At 40.0% G+C, this 18,518-nt stretch overlaps 2 protein-coding genes across 8 annotated transcripts in view; one reads left to right on the top strand and one right to left on the bottom strand.

The window, feature by feature from the left end:
• LOC119026695 overlaps window positions 1-18,518 on the top strand; it is a 1,024,654-nt gene that overhangs the window by 367,526 nt on the left and 638,610 nt on the right. The gene's annotated exons all lie outside the window — the stretch shown is intronic.
• The window catches only part of LOC119026502 (alpha-1,6-mannosylglycoprotein 6-beta-N-acetylglucosaminyltransferase B-like), a 120,302-nt gene that overhangs the window by 3,368 nt on the left and 98,416 nt on the right, over window positions 1-18,518 (bottom strand). For 3 of the 6 annotated variants that reach the window (XM_037110951.1, XM_037110984.1, XM_037110994.1), the window contains exons 9-16: window positions 17,886-18,017; window positions 9,980-10,113; window positions 8,714-8,844; window positions 8,009-8,014; window positions 5,720-5,878; window positions 5,269-5,415; window positions 4,194-4,310; window positions 796-870 (exon numbers count right to left, since the gene is read on the bottom strand). In XM_037110951.1, coding sequence (XP_036966846.1) covers window positions 796-870; window positions 4,194-4,310; window positions 5,269-5,415; window positions 5,720-5,878; window positions 8,009-8,014; window positions 8,714-8,844; window positions 9,980-10,113; window positions 17,886-18,017 — 901 coding nt within the window. Of the gene's footprint in view, window positions 1-795; window positions 871-4,193; window positions 4,311-5,268; window positions 5,416-5,719; window positions 5,879-8,008; window positions 8,015-8,710; window positions 8,845-9,979; window positions 10,114-17,885; window positions 18,018-18,518 lie in introns of all 6 variants that reach the window. The other 3 variants (XM_037110959.1, XM_037110966.1, XM_037110974.1) reach the window with 3 other exon arrangements.

Raw genomic sequence — 18,518 nt, 5'->3', positions numbered from 1 at the left:
AGTAAAGTATGACCAAAAAAATGACACTAAAGTGTCTAAAATTAGTAATAACTGTAGAGGAGCAGAAGTATATAGCTGCAGAAGTACCTTCCCAGCAGGTGAAGGAAGCGGAAATACAAGTACCTCAAAACTGTACTCAAGTACAGTGCTTGAGACAATGTTACTTTCCCTCACTCACTGCACACAATATAACAACATACTTGACAAAGAAGTGGATGAAATGTAAATATCAAAATCCTGCAAAAAACATAGTTTAAGCTACTCCTGTTTCTCTTTTCGATGAGTATGAAGGCTATAGTAAAGTTTTCTCTGCTCAGACCAGCTGCTGTGAAGAAACCCTCTGCAGTTTGTCTGACATCTAATGTAGGATTATTAAAAAAATTCCTCTCCTCATCCCTGCGCTCCATCACTATCATGCCCACACTTATGCTCCCCCTCCTTACTCATCCCTTCTCATTAGTGTCAGTAGACCTTCTGCCTCAGAGCCTGAGGGCAGATATGTGGTTCGTAATGAGAGCTAGCATGTAGATTAATCACAAGTCTACATACATGGAGTAAAGTGTGACACACACACACACACACACACACACACATGCACACACCAGCAGAGATACACGATGTTCTGGGTGTTGAACGCACACACCGATGAAATATTGAGCAGAGTCGGGTGTTAGAGCACTGGAGTGTATGCATGAGTGAGCGAGAGGGAGGACGAGGAAATGAAAGAGAGAATCTCTGCATGTGTGTGTGTTTTGTCCCACGCTCTGTCAATATTCGTCTCCACATGGACTTCACCTGGTGCTGGATGTAGGAGTGGACTCTCTCCAGCATTCCCTCACAGGTGTACTCGTAAGGCAGGTACGGCTCAACCTGAAAAATACACAAACACAGTCCTCAGGATATTATCATTTCGAACATATTAAAGTCTTTTTTTTTTACATTTCATTGTTCATGCTAATTGCAATAAATTGTCTCTTCTCCTTGTTAATTTCAACAGATGAATGTTTCCATTGTCACATTTGCGCAAAGACCTAATCACAGAGTGTCACTGCTGGGAAACTCATTAGGCTTTATTTGCATACCAATAGATCATCCCCAGCAGTGATGTGAGGTTTTATAACTAAAGCACACTTCTGATTAGCCTAATTAGAGATGAGCTGGAAACACCATATCCTGTATATTCTTTTATGTTTTTGTTAATACCAAGGCAAACAAACTGACATAAAACTCACCGAAGATTGATACAAATGGAATTTTCTGATTTAAAAAAAAATGCTATATGTTGTTGACATCCCAATTGAAAAGCAGCCAACTGAAAAAAGCTAAATAAAGCTATGTGATTGACTTTACAAATGAAAACACTTTTCCTCTGAATGCCAGACTTCAGAGAGATCGATGTGCCTTGTCTTTATACCCCTTAACGCAAAAGACCTGCCTTTGTAAACGATACTCGACTCACTAAATTGCATTTCCAATCTGAAATCAAAGCAGTCTAATGCTCAGCCATGTGTGAAATCAGACTTGGCCCATTTCAAGTGAAAACCACCGAGAAGCAAGTATGCAGGGATGATGCAATTTACAAAGTTACGCACACTGCAAATCTGATCAAAGCCTTATGTTAATCGACTTCGTAAGCTGGAGCCGAAAGTAAACATGTGGACACACAGACACACAAAGACACACACACACGCACTTCCTGCAATTACAGTCTACCGTGTGCAACAGAGTTTATCCTCCTCTCTCTGAGACTTCTCTGATTTAGTTTTAGTTAAACAGGCAAGGTGACTCAGAGTGTGTTCTGGTTAACAGGGGAAAATGAGAAGAGCCTTCAACATCGAATTCAAGGACTTTTCAAGGACTTTCCATGCCTAACTCATTCAAAGTCAAGAAACCAGCGCTGCATAGTTTAAACACTGATCAATGCATCAAATCAACTTAGATTCTTCTTAGTGTACCGAATAAAAACATTCAAGCACTTTCAATGACTAATGTCTATGTCTTATTATTCAACAATCTCTCAGGACCTTTATTTTTTTGCGGTCTAATTCACAAAGGTTCAAGGATAAAACAGTTGTTTTATTGGTATAGCAAAGCCACCAGCTAAAATTATTCAACATTTCTCAAAAAACATTTTTTTTTTCAATGTGGTCTGTAAAATAAGCTTCACCTTCTATTTATACCAATTTAATCAACTACTGCAGGGAATATTGAGCCAAAACAAGATGGGGAAGGTGAACACAGAGGTGTTCAACTGCAAACTGCACATCAGGGGGATGGAAGGAGAGAGATTAAAGGACAGAAACTAAAAAATACTGAAACAGAAAGAAGGAACAGATGAAGGAAAGAGGAAACAAATTTAGGATGAAAGAGAAAAAGAGAAAAAAGGAACAGAGTGAGAGAATGAAAGAAAGAAAAAAGAGAAGAAAACAGAGACAGAAAGAGGTGAAGAAAGAGAGATGAAGAAAGGATTTATTGGCACATGAGGATTTGTCAGCCAGCCAGAGATTGCTTTGTCCTGCATGACTGAACATGTGTCTCTGACACACACACACACACACACACACACACACACACACACACACACACACACACACACACACACACACACACACACACACACACACAGCATGTGTGTCTTGAAGTTAAAGGCTGTAACGTGCAGGTAATGCTCTATGGCCTGATCTTTCCAATCTTTGCAATTCCAGTGTCTCTCTAATCATAGTTATGTGTTTATGTTCAGATAGATCGATGCATGAGAAGAATATCATCTCTCTCCCTGTGTGTGTGTGAGTGTGTGTGTGCTGGAGCATTGTGCCTCCAGTGAAGGGTGAAGGGGTCCATCAGCTCTCTCTCAGTGGTCTGACAGTGCAGACGGAGACGGAGCAGTCAGCCTGTACTGCTGAACTGTCGCTTGTCTGACAACACAGACAAGACGTGAGGAGCAGACACAGACACACACACATCACTACAGACATCACCTTTCCTCTCATCTCTGCACACAATACTTCCTAATCTGCTAAAGGGAAAATATATTCTAGAGTGTTTAAAGGATCATGCAGGCAGCGCTCTCCCTGCTGCATGTGATTACTCAGTGCCCTTCATGCAGTTTAATAGATCATTACTGTGGCACTTTCCCTTTATCAAAAACTATATGGAATTAGTTAAATGGCTGAAATAGAAAGAAAAACGGTTTCTTATTGATGAGTATGATTTCCCAAGCTGTAAATATCACCAACTTTGATAAAAGCCACTGAACAGCCACACACGCTGTTAGCTTTGTGTTTCTTCTGCACTCTCCATGTGTGGGTGCACTGCCTGAGATAATGCTTTCTAAAGACAATTAAAGTCTTTCATCTAATAGCAGATCCACTGCTTAATCTCTCATTAAAAGTGTAGATTTCACGCACCTGCAATCTTAAAGTTTGCAAAGGATACTTAGCTTGAGCTACAAAATGTTAATGTAGTGGTTATTTCAAAATGCACATGTTGCCACTTCAGTTTTCCCTTTTAATGAGACCATAAGACTTTTGTAACCACACAGACGTTTAGTCATCCTGCGCCACAGACTCCTCCTGCTCTTTTTGTTTTCTCCATCTGTACGTTTATCTCTCTCTATTCTTTTCCCATTTTCTCTCCCTTTGTCGTGCTTTCCAGAAAGATTTAATCTCTCCGGTTGACTCCTTAATTAACCTCTCTCCCACTCTTGGCAGCTCCTATCCTCCTCATATTCTCCATCAGCCCACATTTCCTGCATGGAAAAGTTGAGCAGCACTCTGGGATATCAGACTGCTACCTACATGCTGGCAAGACTCCACTGCGGATAAAGCTACTGTGCCATTGTGTCAAAGTTTAAAAACTAAACCGAACTAACAACACTGAAAGAGAGAACATTTATAAATCTAACCTCACAGAGTTAAAGAATACAGTGATTTATTCTCACAGCTCTGATGCCGCAAACAAACTTTTCCTCCTGTTATTATTGTTTCTTCCTTTGTAATGTTGAACAGATATGATTCACAGCAGATGATTCAGTGTGGTGACTGATTTGACTGCTGAATCGGAAGTGAAGGCTTTTCTAGTTCAATTTGACGTCCCCACTTGACAGAGAGAGAGAGAACTGTAAACACTGTTACACAGTGCAAAAGTCTTGTTTTCTATCCCTGGGAGTTATAGTGCACAGTGTTCATTAGTACCTTGGTTCTCATGATTTCCCTGATGGCAGAGTCAAACTCCAGGGAGTTGTTGTAGTCCACCGTCATGACGTGAGGTCTGCCGATGTACTGCTCTGCATATGGGTGCTGGGAGGACACCTGCAAAAAACACAAGATGGCTATACAGTGAGAGCTCTGTGTGACTAAAATACATATCCTAAACAGCATTTAAGGTCTTCTGTGGGGAGTTGAATTATCTGGCTTATCCATAACTTTTCTTTCACGGAAGAGGATGATGTCATAGCGATGTCATTTTTTGAGCAACCGGGGAAGTTAGCGTTGCACTGGTTCCCTCAACGAAAAAACTGTGGGATTGTTCAACTGGATTCTGGGTTAATGCAGCAAATAAACTCTTTATAGCAGATTATTTGCTCATCAAAATAATCTGAGTGGGTGTGTCTACATGTTCGACGTGATGACGTTTAATGTGGTGACATTTTTCCCCTGGCAACCCCTGTAGTCTCATTTAGTCACTTGTTAGCAACCAGCATTTTCCAGACACTATAATGATTTTCAATTCAAATGAGGGGTATTTATTTAAGTATTTCATGTGGTAGAATAAAATGTGAAAATATCTCAAGCTTGTGTTAACTGTAGACTTTATTTCAGGCATTTAACTGAAAACTCACTAAAAAAACCCCCAGTGACCTCAAGATTGGGGGACAAGAAGTGAACAGGTTTTATGACTCATTGCCACAGCATCCCACTGTCTATATAGTCTTTTTTACTGGGGCATCTCATTGTATTAAATGCATGCCATCCACTATCTTTTACGTTATGTTGAAATTACTTACTATGATATAATGACTCAATGAATATACTGTGAAACATTTAGAGCAGAGCTTATTTTGCAGCTTTTTAATGATCTCGAGGCTTTAAAGAACACACTGGGTCACAAGAATGTAATGCAATTATTTCCCCAATATTGCAATAATTAACAGCAACATAGATTATGTTGTTCAAGTTCTTTTAATGGATCCAGTGGTTGGTTGGCAGTGAAAGACACAAAAATATTCTTATCGTGATGATGCGGAGTAATGAGCAAGAATGAGCTTACCTCTCTGGAAGTGGGCTTCCCTCTGAAGAACTCATGATTGAGTGAGCTGTGAGGTGGGTTGAACTTGGGCTGCAGGAAGATGCAGCCATTGGCTATCGCCTCCAGAGGGGCTGGCCCTTCGTAGGGGAAACCAAAGCCAATGAAGAGCTAGAAAAACAATCGGGGCTGTTATTTTGTAGTTATGATAATGAAATTAACAGTTATTGTAATGTATGTAATATTAATTTTCTCCTCTTTTCTCGTGCTTTCTAGAAAGATTTACTCTCCCCGATTGACTCCTGCATTAACCTCCCTCCCACTCTTGGCAGCTACTCCTCTGTCAGCTCACATATCCTGAGATCAGTTATTGTAATATGTGTAACTAGTTGAAGACATGGCCAAGAATGACAGCAGCAATGAGACTGCAGCAGATGGAGGATGTGTGTCAGTGATATTTCCTTCACTGTCTTGCCTTGGCCTTTCGCAGCAGTTGCTGCAGCTCATGCTGGGGCAGCAGGCCGTGGTTCTTCACGAAGGCGGGGACCTCCGGGGGCCTCTGGGTCTCATAATACACTGTGCCATGGACCTCCATGTACCTGTGGAGAATCTGCAGGAACCCTTCCTTACCCTGCTGGGAGAGGAGGGGAAAAAGATGGGTTGGTGAGAATGAGGGCAAAGCGTGAAGAGAGGAGGGAGTACTGCGAAAAGAGTGTGTCAGGAAACAATAGCATAGAGAAGACTATGATTAAAGTACAGGGTGTGGTTGTGTTTGTTTGTCTGATCTGTGTGTAAGCTACCTGCTGTCTGTGTGCGAACCTGACTACCTTTTGGTGTCACCATGTTTGTACAATCCAGTTTATGGTGGTCTATGTTTCTACGCTCGTGTTTTCAGGCCACTTTAATAAAGATTTTTTGCCAAACTTATCATTTAGTTTTCATTATTGACATTTCTCCATTTCTGTTGTCAGAAAAGTGAACAAATAATACATAATACTAAATTCCTAGTTGAGATGACAATCAAATCTCTTTCAACCAGAAACAAAAGCCCTATCGACACAGTGCTGACGAGAGGAACTGACACGTCTTCAGGTTGTAGATGGTTATCACATGATTTCCGACTAATTGCTGAACAATTCTCTCTACTACTGCTGCTATCACTGTCCTGTTTTCTCATAGCAATTTGCAGGACACCCACTGGATACACATTTTACCCTGCTTACCCTTTCACACAGAGAGAGGTCTCCTCGCTCATGGAATTAAACTGACCCTGAGCGACAGAATCGGGTTTAAAAGCTTCTGTGTTAAAAGTAAAAGAAAATCGTGTATTCATGAAATCAACATGCTTTTCAACATCAATAAGAACTTTTTGAATGTAGCAATAAAATGCTTTTGAACTCTTTTAGCAGACTGCTATCTCCCTTACACAATGTTTTGGACTTGTGTGGGTGCGAGAGGGGCGATAAAGCTGTACCTGCACATACTTATTGTTGAGAATTCATCTCTCATATATTAAAGATTGTTATTTGTTGGATAGGGACAGTAAAGAGGCAAAAAGGAAACAGGAGAGTTCACCAGCAGCAGTTGCGGCTGTGTGGCCCTGTAGCATGTGCTCATTTATTGCTTTTATATTTCTGTAGAGTATTAGCATTAAACTCAATTGAGGAGATCCGGAGGGCACACTTTCAAAGTCAAGTTTGAGCATGATGACTGGGAGAACAAAAACCAAACAGCATCAGTTAACAACCCAAACTGAATCATGTGAACGGAGCGTGACCCCGGGCCAGAGTATTGACCGGCCGTCTGGTGTTAAGCAGCTTACTGCATATCCCTGTACTGTGGTGTGGCCCCCCGCAGTCGTAATTGGAGGCTGTACCGATCGATAGCTTCCTCTGCGAGGATTTTCCCAGCCAATTAGGAGATTAGCTCAGGCCCTAAGTGCAGCAGACAACATGAATTAGCAGAAGGAGAAACTACAGGCGTGGAAGAGAGCTGATTCTATAACCTGCACTTGCAGCTCTCTCTCTCTCTCTCCCTCTCTCTGCATGTCCAAGCTTAGAATCTCAGCATTAGATTAGGACTGGTAACAAGCGTGTTCTGCTATGCTGGGTTAGGACTTAGGAAAATTGTTTGATTTGCATGGCATGTGCCAAGGGTATGATGATAGAAAAAAAAAAATCATAAGCTTCACCCTCCTTACTGTTGGTCCACCTATCCAGCTTTTTGTTGTTGAATGATTTACAAAAACAACTGCAACAGGTTGACAAGACCAGACACAACAGCCCCCCAAGGTTCAAACAGAGGCAGACAAAAGCAGGCTTCTTATTTGAGGCTGGCTAAGCTCAAAACAATGAAATATTAGCTGTAGATAAGGTGGGAATTGCTTGTGAAGATAAACATCATCATTAGAGCTTAATTAGCCACTTACGCCAAAACCCTGAATACTCATCTTACAAATAAATAAATAAATAAAATAAAATGACTGGCTGTCTGACCAGTCCTTGTGCCGTCTCAGAGGATAAAAAGATAATCACTGTTATAGGTAAAACTGATGGTTGTCCCTGTGAATCCTGCGATGCATTTGAGTGTACTTGTGAAGTGTTGACAAGTGGCTTCTCACAAATCACTTTTCTGGATCCAACCCTGACAACAGCTTTGTCTGTATAAATGCTTGTGTGTATCCTTGACAGCTTAGAGTAACTTTGTTCTTTTTTACAGATGACGGACACAACAGGGATATGTGGTGAAAGTGACAGCCTCTTACCTGAAGCTAATGAGCATCCAGCCAGACATGCCAAAAGAGAAAAAGACAGAAAAAAAGAGAGAGATAGGAACATAAAATTGATATTAAAATGTAAATACACAACAATGGGGGAAACAAAGAAGAGACAGGAGGCATTCTCTGCCTTTTCACGGGGCTATTGCAGTTTAGAGTATTGCACTGTTAAAACCCCTCGTCTTCGTGCTGTGCTCGTCTCTTTCACAAGCACCAAGTGTAAAAAATCCAGGGAATTGTATAGATGGATGGAGAGATAAAGGCAGCAAACATCATTTTTATAATCATTTTAACAATGGAGACACAACTGTGCCCCTCTGCAGTGTGCAGAGGAACAAGCAGGCAGCTTTTGAGAGGAAGATTGCCAGTAAATTAAAGCTGTACAATTGTGTATATAGAGCCACATGATGCTGAGCTGTAATGGTGCAAACAGCGGGGAGTGCAAAATGCTGTCATTGGATTTTTCTGTTAACACTGCAGTATATTGTTGGGGGGTATTGCGTGTGTGTCTGTCTGTCAACATTAAGATAGACTAAAAGAGATTTTGACCCGCACTCAACTTCTGTTTGAATTTAACAGAGTAACATACAGTGGAACTTTTCCATGTTTGTGTTAAATACATGTGCATCCATACAAGTGCATACAATTATAATGCGTACGTATGTGTGTGTGTGTATTTGCTGTGTGTACTACCTTCCACATGCTGGCCTCTTTCCCATACACTACAGCCATGTTGTTGACTTTGTTCTGCTGGATGCTCCTCTTTTCCGTCTCATTCAGCTCCTCCGAAACGAAGCCCATGAATGAGTTGTCTGGCGTGTGAGCTGAAGCGTGTGTGTTAGAGGAAAGGAAAGGCAGGATGGTCGTGAAAGTGGAACGAAAGTTGTGTTGTGAGTAAGAGACAGAGAGAGAGAGAGAAAGAGCAATACATCCTTGTTTGCTTCAGGTCCGTGGTTAAGTCAGACTGATTATTGGCCCACTCAGTATTATAAATAGTGACTGTCATAAAGCCAGCTGCTGTTGGCTATGTGAGATGGTTTTGGCAGTACTGGTGTGCCTTTAACTTAAGCAATTTAACCAACTCACTATATTCACATTTTCCCCAATACTACTGTAAGTACTGCATCCTCATGGGTCAGTTTCCCATGAGTTTTTTTGCAGTACACATTATCATATATTTAATAAAATTAATAAATTATTGCTGCTGTATTATAGCTTCGGACAGTTGGGAAGCGTGGGCATCACCAGTTGGCCCCATACTGACGTTATGATGATCCTGCTGTTGAGTGTGAACTATAGCTGAAAGGCCACTGATATCGTTGTGAACTGAATATGAGAGAGGAGGAGAAGTTAAGTAGTCAATGTTTCAGTCAGGAGGCAGAAAACATTGAGGGCTCGGAAAACAGCAGATCACACGTATTGTGTAGCATTAGAACTAAAGAACTAAAGAAAAAAGAACAGATAAGAGCTTGAAGGGATGCTGGAAGCTGCTGGGGAGCTGAAAATAGCTGCATTAGACACATTTCTCCAAATTAATGTGAACAAGCAGCTGCACCTGTCAAAGGAAGTGAAAACATTGAATTGGAGTCATTTTACCATTTTTAGAATGACTGTCACATATGATGACAGATCTGTCTGTGTGTGTGACAGTTTTAACTTTTTGTTTAAAGTGAGGAGATATGAGGATATCAAAGTAAAATAATATTATTATTATTATTATTATTATTATTATTATTATTATTATTATTATTATTATTATTATTATTAATAATAATAACAACAATAATAATAATAATAATAATAATAATAATAATAATAATAATAATAATAATAATAATAATAATAATAATGTAATGTACTGACAATATAAGCATTGTATTAAACAAGATTATTTTTTTAAAAAAAGAATAAAATACAAAGGATATTTTTAAAGATTAGGGAAGTGGTTTTGGTTCTTACGGAACATGGTCATGTACTGCCGTGCATTGAGGTTCCAGTAGCCCCAGTTGGTCCGGTAGCCGTGCAGTGTTGCATATTCCTCATGATTGTAAGCTGGCTCCGTCCCAAATGTGTCAATCACACGGATGTGACATCTGTGAAGACACACAACAACTACTTTACAACAAAATGTTCTGGCTTATATGACACACAATATCAAGACTTTGTTTTATAAGCTGTATAAAAATGTATAAGTCATAATGTACTTACATAATGTACAACATATTAGGATATTTCAAGTTATTATTGTATATGTCACCAACTACAACTTACCTGACAACACTGAGGATGTCACATAAATGTAATGTCATTTATAATGACCTATCATCATAACCTTTGAATGTATATATAAGCAGTTTCATACATGCTTGTGAATGATTTCTACATGTGTATAAAGAGTATAAAGGCTTTGTACCGCAATATTATTACAATTATTAATAAATGCAGCATGAATCTGTCCTGCACTTTAATGCTGGTAAATCTGTGTGGTATGAATTATTCATAGTTTTTTCTTTGACAAGAGATTTAATAACAGAACACCATTAATACATGTGGCACAAAATGACAACAATATTGTGCAGGATTGTCAAAAGTGAAATAAAACAAGGGTTAACAATGGAGTAGAAGCCAAAAATAAGAACTGCGTCCAGCAGTTTTGCCTGGAAGTTGCCACGTACAGAGTGGGAGGTTTGACAGGAATACAAAAAAAAAAAAAAAAAATCACTTTCTAGGCTGAGGTTGTCATAGGGCACTGAGAGGGTGCATAAGCACACATAACACATTCATGCAGACACACACATACACATGCAGAGGGGAGAGACAGAGATCTGGCCAGTCTGTGAGCTCAGGGGGATTAACAAGAGCTCTAGGTGGCAGAGCCCACTTCTTCTGCTCTGAGACTCTTTCCTGAATGATAACTGTGTGTGTGCGTGTATGTGTGTGTGTGTGTGTGTGTGTGTGTGTGTGTGTGTGTGTAAGACGAAGACTAAGATAGTCCACTAACTCCGCCTTTTAGCGGATATGTACACATTTTCCTATGTTAACATTTTTATATGTTTATAACATATATTTTAAGTGATGTTTAATGCATAGACTTTTCACTTGAGCCACTTTACCTCAAACATGTATGTTCTTTCAATTCACTTAGTGTCTTCCAACATTTTCATGAAATATTCTTCACAAGCTGCTATAGAGGGCCATAAAGTGGTTGCTTACAATACATATGTAAATTAAGTTGATGACTAACCAGTTTGATAAACATGGTTTTATTATGTTGTGATTGTTATTAGTTGTCCTACACTAGCATTGTGTTTGGATTGTGGTGACATCGTTAGATAATTCTCCAGCAGTTGAAACAAACTTAACAGAGGTCTGGAACTTTGTTTCAACCAGGCGCTTCTTTACAGAAAGTCATCTCAACGTCTTAAATCATATCTTCTTACTCAAGTGTATCTTAATTTTGGATTTCCCAAATTATGAAATACAAAGTTGGGACGGAATAGACCCTGTCATAAATTTAAACAAAAATCCAGAAATAAGAGTGTCCATTGCAGTAAAGTCTATATGGCAATGACAATGAAGAAGATAGGGAACTGTGATTGTTGGACATGCTCGTACTGTAATTAGCCCGTTAGCTTTACATTTCCAGGACCAATCAAGGATCAATGGGCATATCCATTTTCACCTTGAATGACACGATTAATGTTTTGGACTCATCCGAGTTAAAATTGAAGACCGCCTTTTTCTCATCTAGTAAAGCAAGCTAGCTAGCAAGTTACAAGTGAAGCGAGACAGCCAATGTCAAGGATACGGACTGTGTGCATCATAAACACAGACACAGGCATTACAGGATGAGAGGGGATTGGGTTCTACAGTTCTAGTTAGGACTTTAAGAATGGCTTTTATAAAAGGAAGATATGATTTTTCTTTAAAACTTTAGATAAGAGAAGCAGTAAGGACATCTTTCTGTAATGAGGTCCCTTGACTGTAAAATGGTAATCGCTACTGCAGTGTTTTAAACTTTTTAGGACAGCTATGCTTTCAGCTTCTCCACAGATTACATTTTTACAACTCAAACTTTACAGAAAAGTGGCATAGATGTAGTAGCATTGCTGTGATAATTTGCCCACAGATGCCTTTAGCTTTGAGTGTACACTACACGTTTGTTTTGTCCTCATTTGAAGCTGCTCACAGTGGAGAAATTGGTTTCCCCGGTGTGTTTTGATGATGGATTTCTCACTGTAGACTTGTCGGACATTGGTGCAAACAGGGAGTTGCGCTTTGATTCTTCTAAGCTGACAGCTATAAGAAATGTATTATTACATTTCTGTGTTATAGCCACCCTGGAATGAGGTGTCGTGTTTTCTCGAGGTGTTTCAGTGCTTTTTTTCTGTATCGCAATCATTATGTGTATCCATCACCCACTTACAAACAAGATCAAATTTGCTGGCTCTCTAAACTTCAATGTTCAAAATTCGATTTCCTAGAGTAGCATTTACCTTGCGCTCAAGGATCGTCCACACTTAGAGGCAGAGACCTTGAGTGATTGTTTATATATCTTCTGGGGCTTTATTGCGAAAAGCAAAAATACCCTAATCTTTTTTGACACTTCTAAGATATTTCAGTCACTGCATGCTATGACATATCTCAGAGAGGAGCTTTAAAGAACAAGCGTATCTGCAAGAGAGACTCAAAATCATGCACTTATCTGTGCAGCCTTATTTTCAGGCATGAAGGACGAGACACTGCGGAAAATGTTGTGTGTCTATTTGTAAGGGTCACAGAAAGCTGACAATGAATTATTAATAACAAATGTTAGTTTCACCTGTCCCTGCCCTGCTTCCCTTCATCCCCCTCTCCGACCGACGCTATCACATATTGCCAGCTCTGGGACTGTGAAAATGTTTCTGCCCGCAGATAAGAGGTCCCGAAGGGAAGGGGAAAAAAACAGTGGTGGAAGAAGAGGGGGTAAGCGGAGTAGTAGCTGAGCTGAATATCTATCGGGAGATCAGAGTATGGGGCTAATCTGGGTTAAACGGCTTCTCAGCAAGGCTCAACAGTCCTCCGGGGTGAGGGGAATGTGGCAGGGTGGTACGTTGTCACCCACAGTATCAGCTTCAGTGATCAGGAGAAAGAAGAAGCTGGATTTCATTGAACAGGCACTTTAAACATACATTTTAAGCTTTTTTTCATGATCCTTTACATGGCTCATAAGCAGTTTAGAGACAACCACCCATAACAACCACCCATCAGCTACATTTTTTACTAATAAAACGTGTACACAGAATGATGATTATCAATGTTCAATTGCTTCAACAGACCTTCAAAATATCTGGTTTGTGATTTGACACCAGACATCTTCATAATTAGTGTGTTTTCTTAAAGGTCTCTGAAACTTCAACACATGCTGGTGTAACCAGTTCGTTCAACTTGAGATTTCATTAATGACTGTTTTACGTGTTGATAACATTACTACTCCTTCAATCAGAAATGTTTACATGAAAAACTGACTGTTTAGTGGAAAAGACGCTGCTTTTTGAGGGAGCACTTAAAGGATACAAACAGCAAAGAGGATTCTGCTCCGAGAGCTAATCCCCCTTTAATAAACACAAATGAAGATTAAATCTTACTTTAATTAACAACACTAAGAAACATAGCACAGAAGGAGGAGGTTGGGGTGGCGGGGGGAGTTGCAGCCACACTGTGACTGTTGACTGGTATGAGTGTGATTTTATATTGGTAGCCACGCAACTAATGAATGAGTAAGTGACTGTAAAGCTTGATTTCACCATTTTCTTCATCTCCAGCACAATGAAGGAGCTGATATTAGCTATATCAGGAAGCAGAGCAATGACTGTACTGCCACTGTTCCTTCTATCTGCACATGTCAATATATTTAAGAATAATTTAATTAGCTCAATCCAGACCCTGGTAATATATCACTTCACCACTCACTGTACTGTCTATAATGATGTGTGTGACAAAAGAATTTTTGATTTGATCCATGAAACAGTATTGCATATTAAGTCATTACTATGTAGTTAATTAAACAAAGTTTGCTGATAGTAAACAAATGATTGTGAGCAAACAAACTGTATCGGTTTTCTTATTCAAGCTTATTGGAGTTTTGACACTTTCGATTTCATCTTCTTAATCTTGCTCATCATCCATTTAAGCCGTCTTCACAGTGTATTTTATGTGAAGGCACTTTGTCTACTAATAGAAACTCTGTAAGCTTTGAAGTGCAATGCAAAGGAGATTGTCGGACATATCCTTTTGTGGGCATTTCTCTGGTTTACCTATGTTTTCCTGCTTGATACTGTTTAACTGTCTTGTATGGTGTTTGTGTGATTTATTGTGTGTTTTGTCTGAGCTTTTGCATCCCAAATCTAATATGTTTTCTACTGCAAAAATGAAAAAAAAACAAACAAAAGAACACTCTAGTGTTAATAGATAACAAACAATAGTAATACATGTTACATACAGTGTTTCATTTAATTATTTAAGGCTCTGAATTTAAGAACTCTTCACATTTATACATATATTTGTAGTGAGATATTAAACATTTGGTAGTTCGGATTTTGTTTTTTGCTGAAGGACGTCCTGGCACTACAAGAAATAATCACCATACAGTAGTTCATCATTTACTGCAGCATCAAATGTTTATTGACGTTTGTCTGGACTATTAGCTCAAATACAGCTGTTGCCTTTCAGGACAGGAAGCAAACTCAGTGTTTAACAGCTCGTGTATTACAGTTTGTTTAAAATAAAGGCCATGTCCTCTATCAGACAGCTATACTGTAGCTCAAAGGGATGTCAAACTATCATGTTCAGGCTATGCGGTGTACCTTCTGTATACCATAATGACTCATTTCAGTCAAAGTGTGGAGATCTGTACAATACTCCCTATTAAATCATTTAACCCCCATGACTTTAGCAGATGCTGTGGCCCATTCACTATGCTACGTATAACCAATAGTCTGCCTTAGACTTTGTAAGGTAAGATTACTTGAGCAGTTTGTTGTTATGCCATGGAACTCGAGCCATGGTTGTTTCTTAAATGTTTTCATTTCAACTGAAAGCAAGGCCACCGTTAGTTTGGAAAAAAACAAAAAAAACAAACCCTGAATGATACAAGAAAAAGAAGCCCAATAATACACTGAGGAATATAGATACTTAATCATACTGAGGGAGCTGTTGAAATGTTGACAGGGTGCCTAAAGGCTAGTAGCTATAGTTTTTTGATATTAGGATTTTTAAATTGATCAAAGCAACAGTCAGTTGCACGAGGCAGCAGACAGGATTCCTGATACATCAATAACTGTGTTGTGAATAATCCTTATCATACCTTGACTATGAAGTATTCTTAAAGAGTTGACGTAAGATGAAAACTCAACAGCTACTGATACCTCTATGAAACATGCTATCTTGTTTATTCAAATAAACCTGAAGTGTTAGTGATGTTTCCCTAAAGAGTCAAACAGGAAGTACAGCCTCTTTCTCGTGTCTTACTAAGGTGTTGTTTTCTTTTCCCTGGATATCTCTCCCAATCCAACTCTATCAGAGCAGCAAATTCAGCATGCAGAGGAAATCAATATGCCAGTCCTATTATCAGATGAGTGGGTGTGATTTAAGACCATCTCCTATTGGCTCTCAGCATCTTTAACAACAGCACATATGCACGCACACGCAATGCAGCAACACACCCTACAGGACAGCACGGTATTGTCCAGGCATAATAAATGAATGTGGATGTCGGTGGGAACATAAAACAAAAGTAATTAAAGGGAGCTGAAGGGCCCCAAAGCTCAGAGCACTTGATTAATGATGCCTTTCAGCACACAGGGCTCAACTAGACTAGCCTGACGAGGCTAAAGAGAGAGAGAGAGAGAGCGAGGTGCATACTGTAGGTATATCATTGACCTGCCCTAAACCTCTGGGGGAGAGTGGAATTGCTGGGTTAAGATAAATGGATGAAGTTGTTGCCTGATGGGGAAATACTGTAAAGGGGAAATAGAAAAAGAAATGTAGTTTTACAAAATATTTTTAGTTTGTTTCAACAAATATGCACTTCAACTCTTTAATCCACAGAAAAGTGAATATCCAGAGTATTCCTCATATACTTGAAATAACTGAGACGTGTCCTCTTGTGACAGCGAGGATAGATGTTCTTCGTTCCATCTGTACCGCTGAAACATTCAGATAATTCCTTCGTCCCGAGCGAACGAAACACTGTCTCTTGCAAACACTAAAAGTCACATTCTGTTAGGGAAAGCAGAAATCAAGGCCCGGCGCGGTAATGACGAAGCAAAGAACTGCTGACCTCAGCAAGCAATTAGGTGAGGACTGCTGGCTGAGTGGCGTCCTGTCTGGGTTTGGAAATGTGGGATTTTGTGTGTGTGTTTGTGTGTGCATGAGCAAGAGAGAGACAGCAAAACAGGTTGTGTGCAGGGAAAATAGCTCCCCAGCCAATCTGTAATGCATTTCTCTCTATCTCATAATTGGATTTTAAAAATACATGGAGCGGCCCTTTATATGTGGTGTCAGGTTGACTCCAGACACCTTCCACTCCTCTTTTTTTTGTGGTACCTCTCGTTTTTCTGTTCTCTCTTGTCTCCTTTGTTGCCATCTTTCCACACACTTTCCCGGTTGTATCTCTAATTCCTCTCTCTGTTTTACTACCTACTCACATATGCTCTCTCCTCTTTTATCTGTCATTGTTGCCTCGTTAGAATGGGAACAAATACAAAAAAGCAAAATGCCAATGGATGCCTTCACATACAGGGTTGTAGACAAAGACACCAATTTACCGGACCAGGAAATATGAAGAGTGGGACCTGGGGGGAGGTGGGGTTTGAGGTGGCTGAAAGCTTTTATTAGGGGCTCGACAGGATGAGACTCAAGCTGGACTCTCAATTTTATGTATTTCTGAGGCAACAACACTGAAGACCTCTGAAGACAATATTGGCTCGTACCGCTCTGCTCTGCAGGGTTGTGCAGCTGCCCCCCACACCCCCTCCCAAATGCACTGTGGCAATTCTTGTTTTGTGTATTACTTTACTGTTTTGATGCCTTGGTCTCATGGCTGTCATGGCCTACTTTCCAAGTTGTTCCATCTTTGTAGCAGTGCCAAAAGCCATTAAAAACATTTTTGTAACGGCGCAAAAAAAAAAAATCCTCTCTCTCTGCCTGTTTCTTTTTAACATCTCACTAATCTTTCTTCCTCCTCATGAGGCAGATGTCTTCTGCTTTTTCCCTGCTGTCTTCCGGTCTCTTCGTCTTTCTGTGTTTAATCACCACCCTCCTGTTGACAGAGAGCCTCTGAGTGCAATAAAACAACAGAACTGATGTTTATGTGTGTGTGGGGTGATGTGCATTCATGCTGAGCTTTCAATATCTGTGCCTCTAATGCCTCTAATCCTGCACTACATGTGATATTATCACTCGTGCTGTGCGGAGTGGTAGTGTATGAAAAGTGGAGCAGTGCCAGTTTCTGTGTGTATAGTGTTTTGTGATGTTGTTCCATTATCACAACATGACTTATTGTGTATTTTGATGTCTTTAACTAGATGGAGACGAATAGGTTCGACGGAGATGGCGTACGTTTATGTGTCTGACAGTGTGTGAATTTAACAAGCTGAATGAGTTACAGTGAGACATCTGGACAGAGACATGTACACCTTATTACCAGCAATAATTAATCCATAAACACAGCCAATAAACCTACATGCCTGGCTGGGAAATTGCTGACACACACAAACACCTACAGAAACACAACACAACACACACACACAAAAGCAGGTAAAGCAGCATACAGAGTGAGAAAACGTAGCTCCACACATAAACACAATGCACATGGACCACTAACTTGTGTTTCTTGAGTGAGAGCCCCATGTGCTGCTTCATCTGTTGCAGGCCATGGTAGTCGGTGTAGATGAGGTCAAAGGGCAACGGGCCGGTCAGTGGGCAACTGCCTCTTCCTGGGGGCACACCGAGGAACCTGCAACACACAAACACAAATCAAACACGGAGTTTAAACGAGCAGAGGAACATGACAGACAGTATTTTGTTAGTGTGAATCTTCTCTCGTCCCCATGAGCCCACTGACTTCACCCCAGCCTGCTGAGCCACGAGAGCATCCAAGTGTGTAGTATTAACTTGGAAAAACCATTCTGGTTTTGTAGCAAAAAAGGAACAGTAAAGAGAAGGTGTATAAAATGTATTCATCAATAGGTTTGAAAAGCTTTCCTGGGTATTGTGGAGTATAAATCTACCAGCAGAAAGTTTTTTTTTTACTTTGATTTTATTTTTCCAATATTCTCAAAATGTCTATTAGTCTTCTATCAATGCCTCTGAGTAGAGGTGACAAGGTTTCCCACTGTGTGTTCACATCATACTATATTAGTTCAGGCATTTTCAATTGTCCCTGATTTCAAAATAACCCATGAGGACACGAGCCAGCTTCTACCTGTCTGTGCTCCACCTCTGGTCATCTGTCATC

This window comes from Acanthopagrus latus, chromosome 1 (assembly GCF_904848185.1).
Source record: "Acanthopagrus latus isolate v.2019 chromosome 1, fAcaLat1.1, whole genome shotgun sequence".
NCBI lineage: Eukaryota > Metazoa > Chordata > Actinopteri > Spariformes > Sparidae > Acanthopagrus > Acanthopagrus latus.
This window is presented reverse-complemented; position numbering and strand designations above follow the sequence as displayed.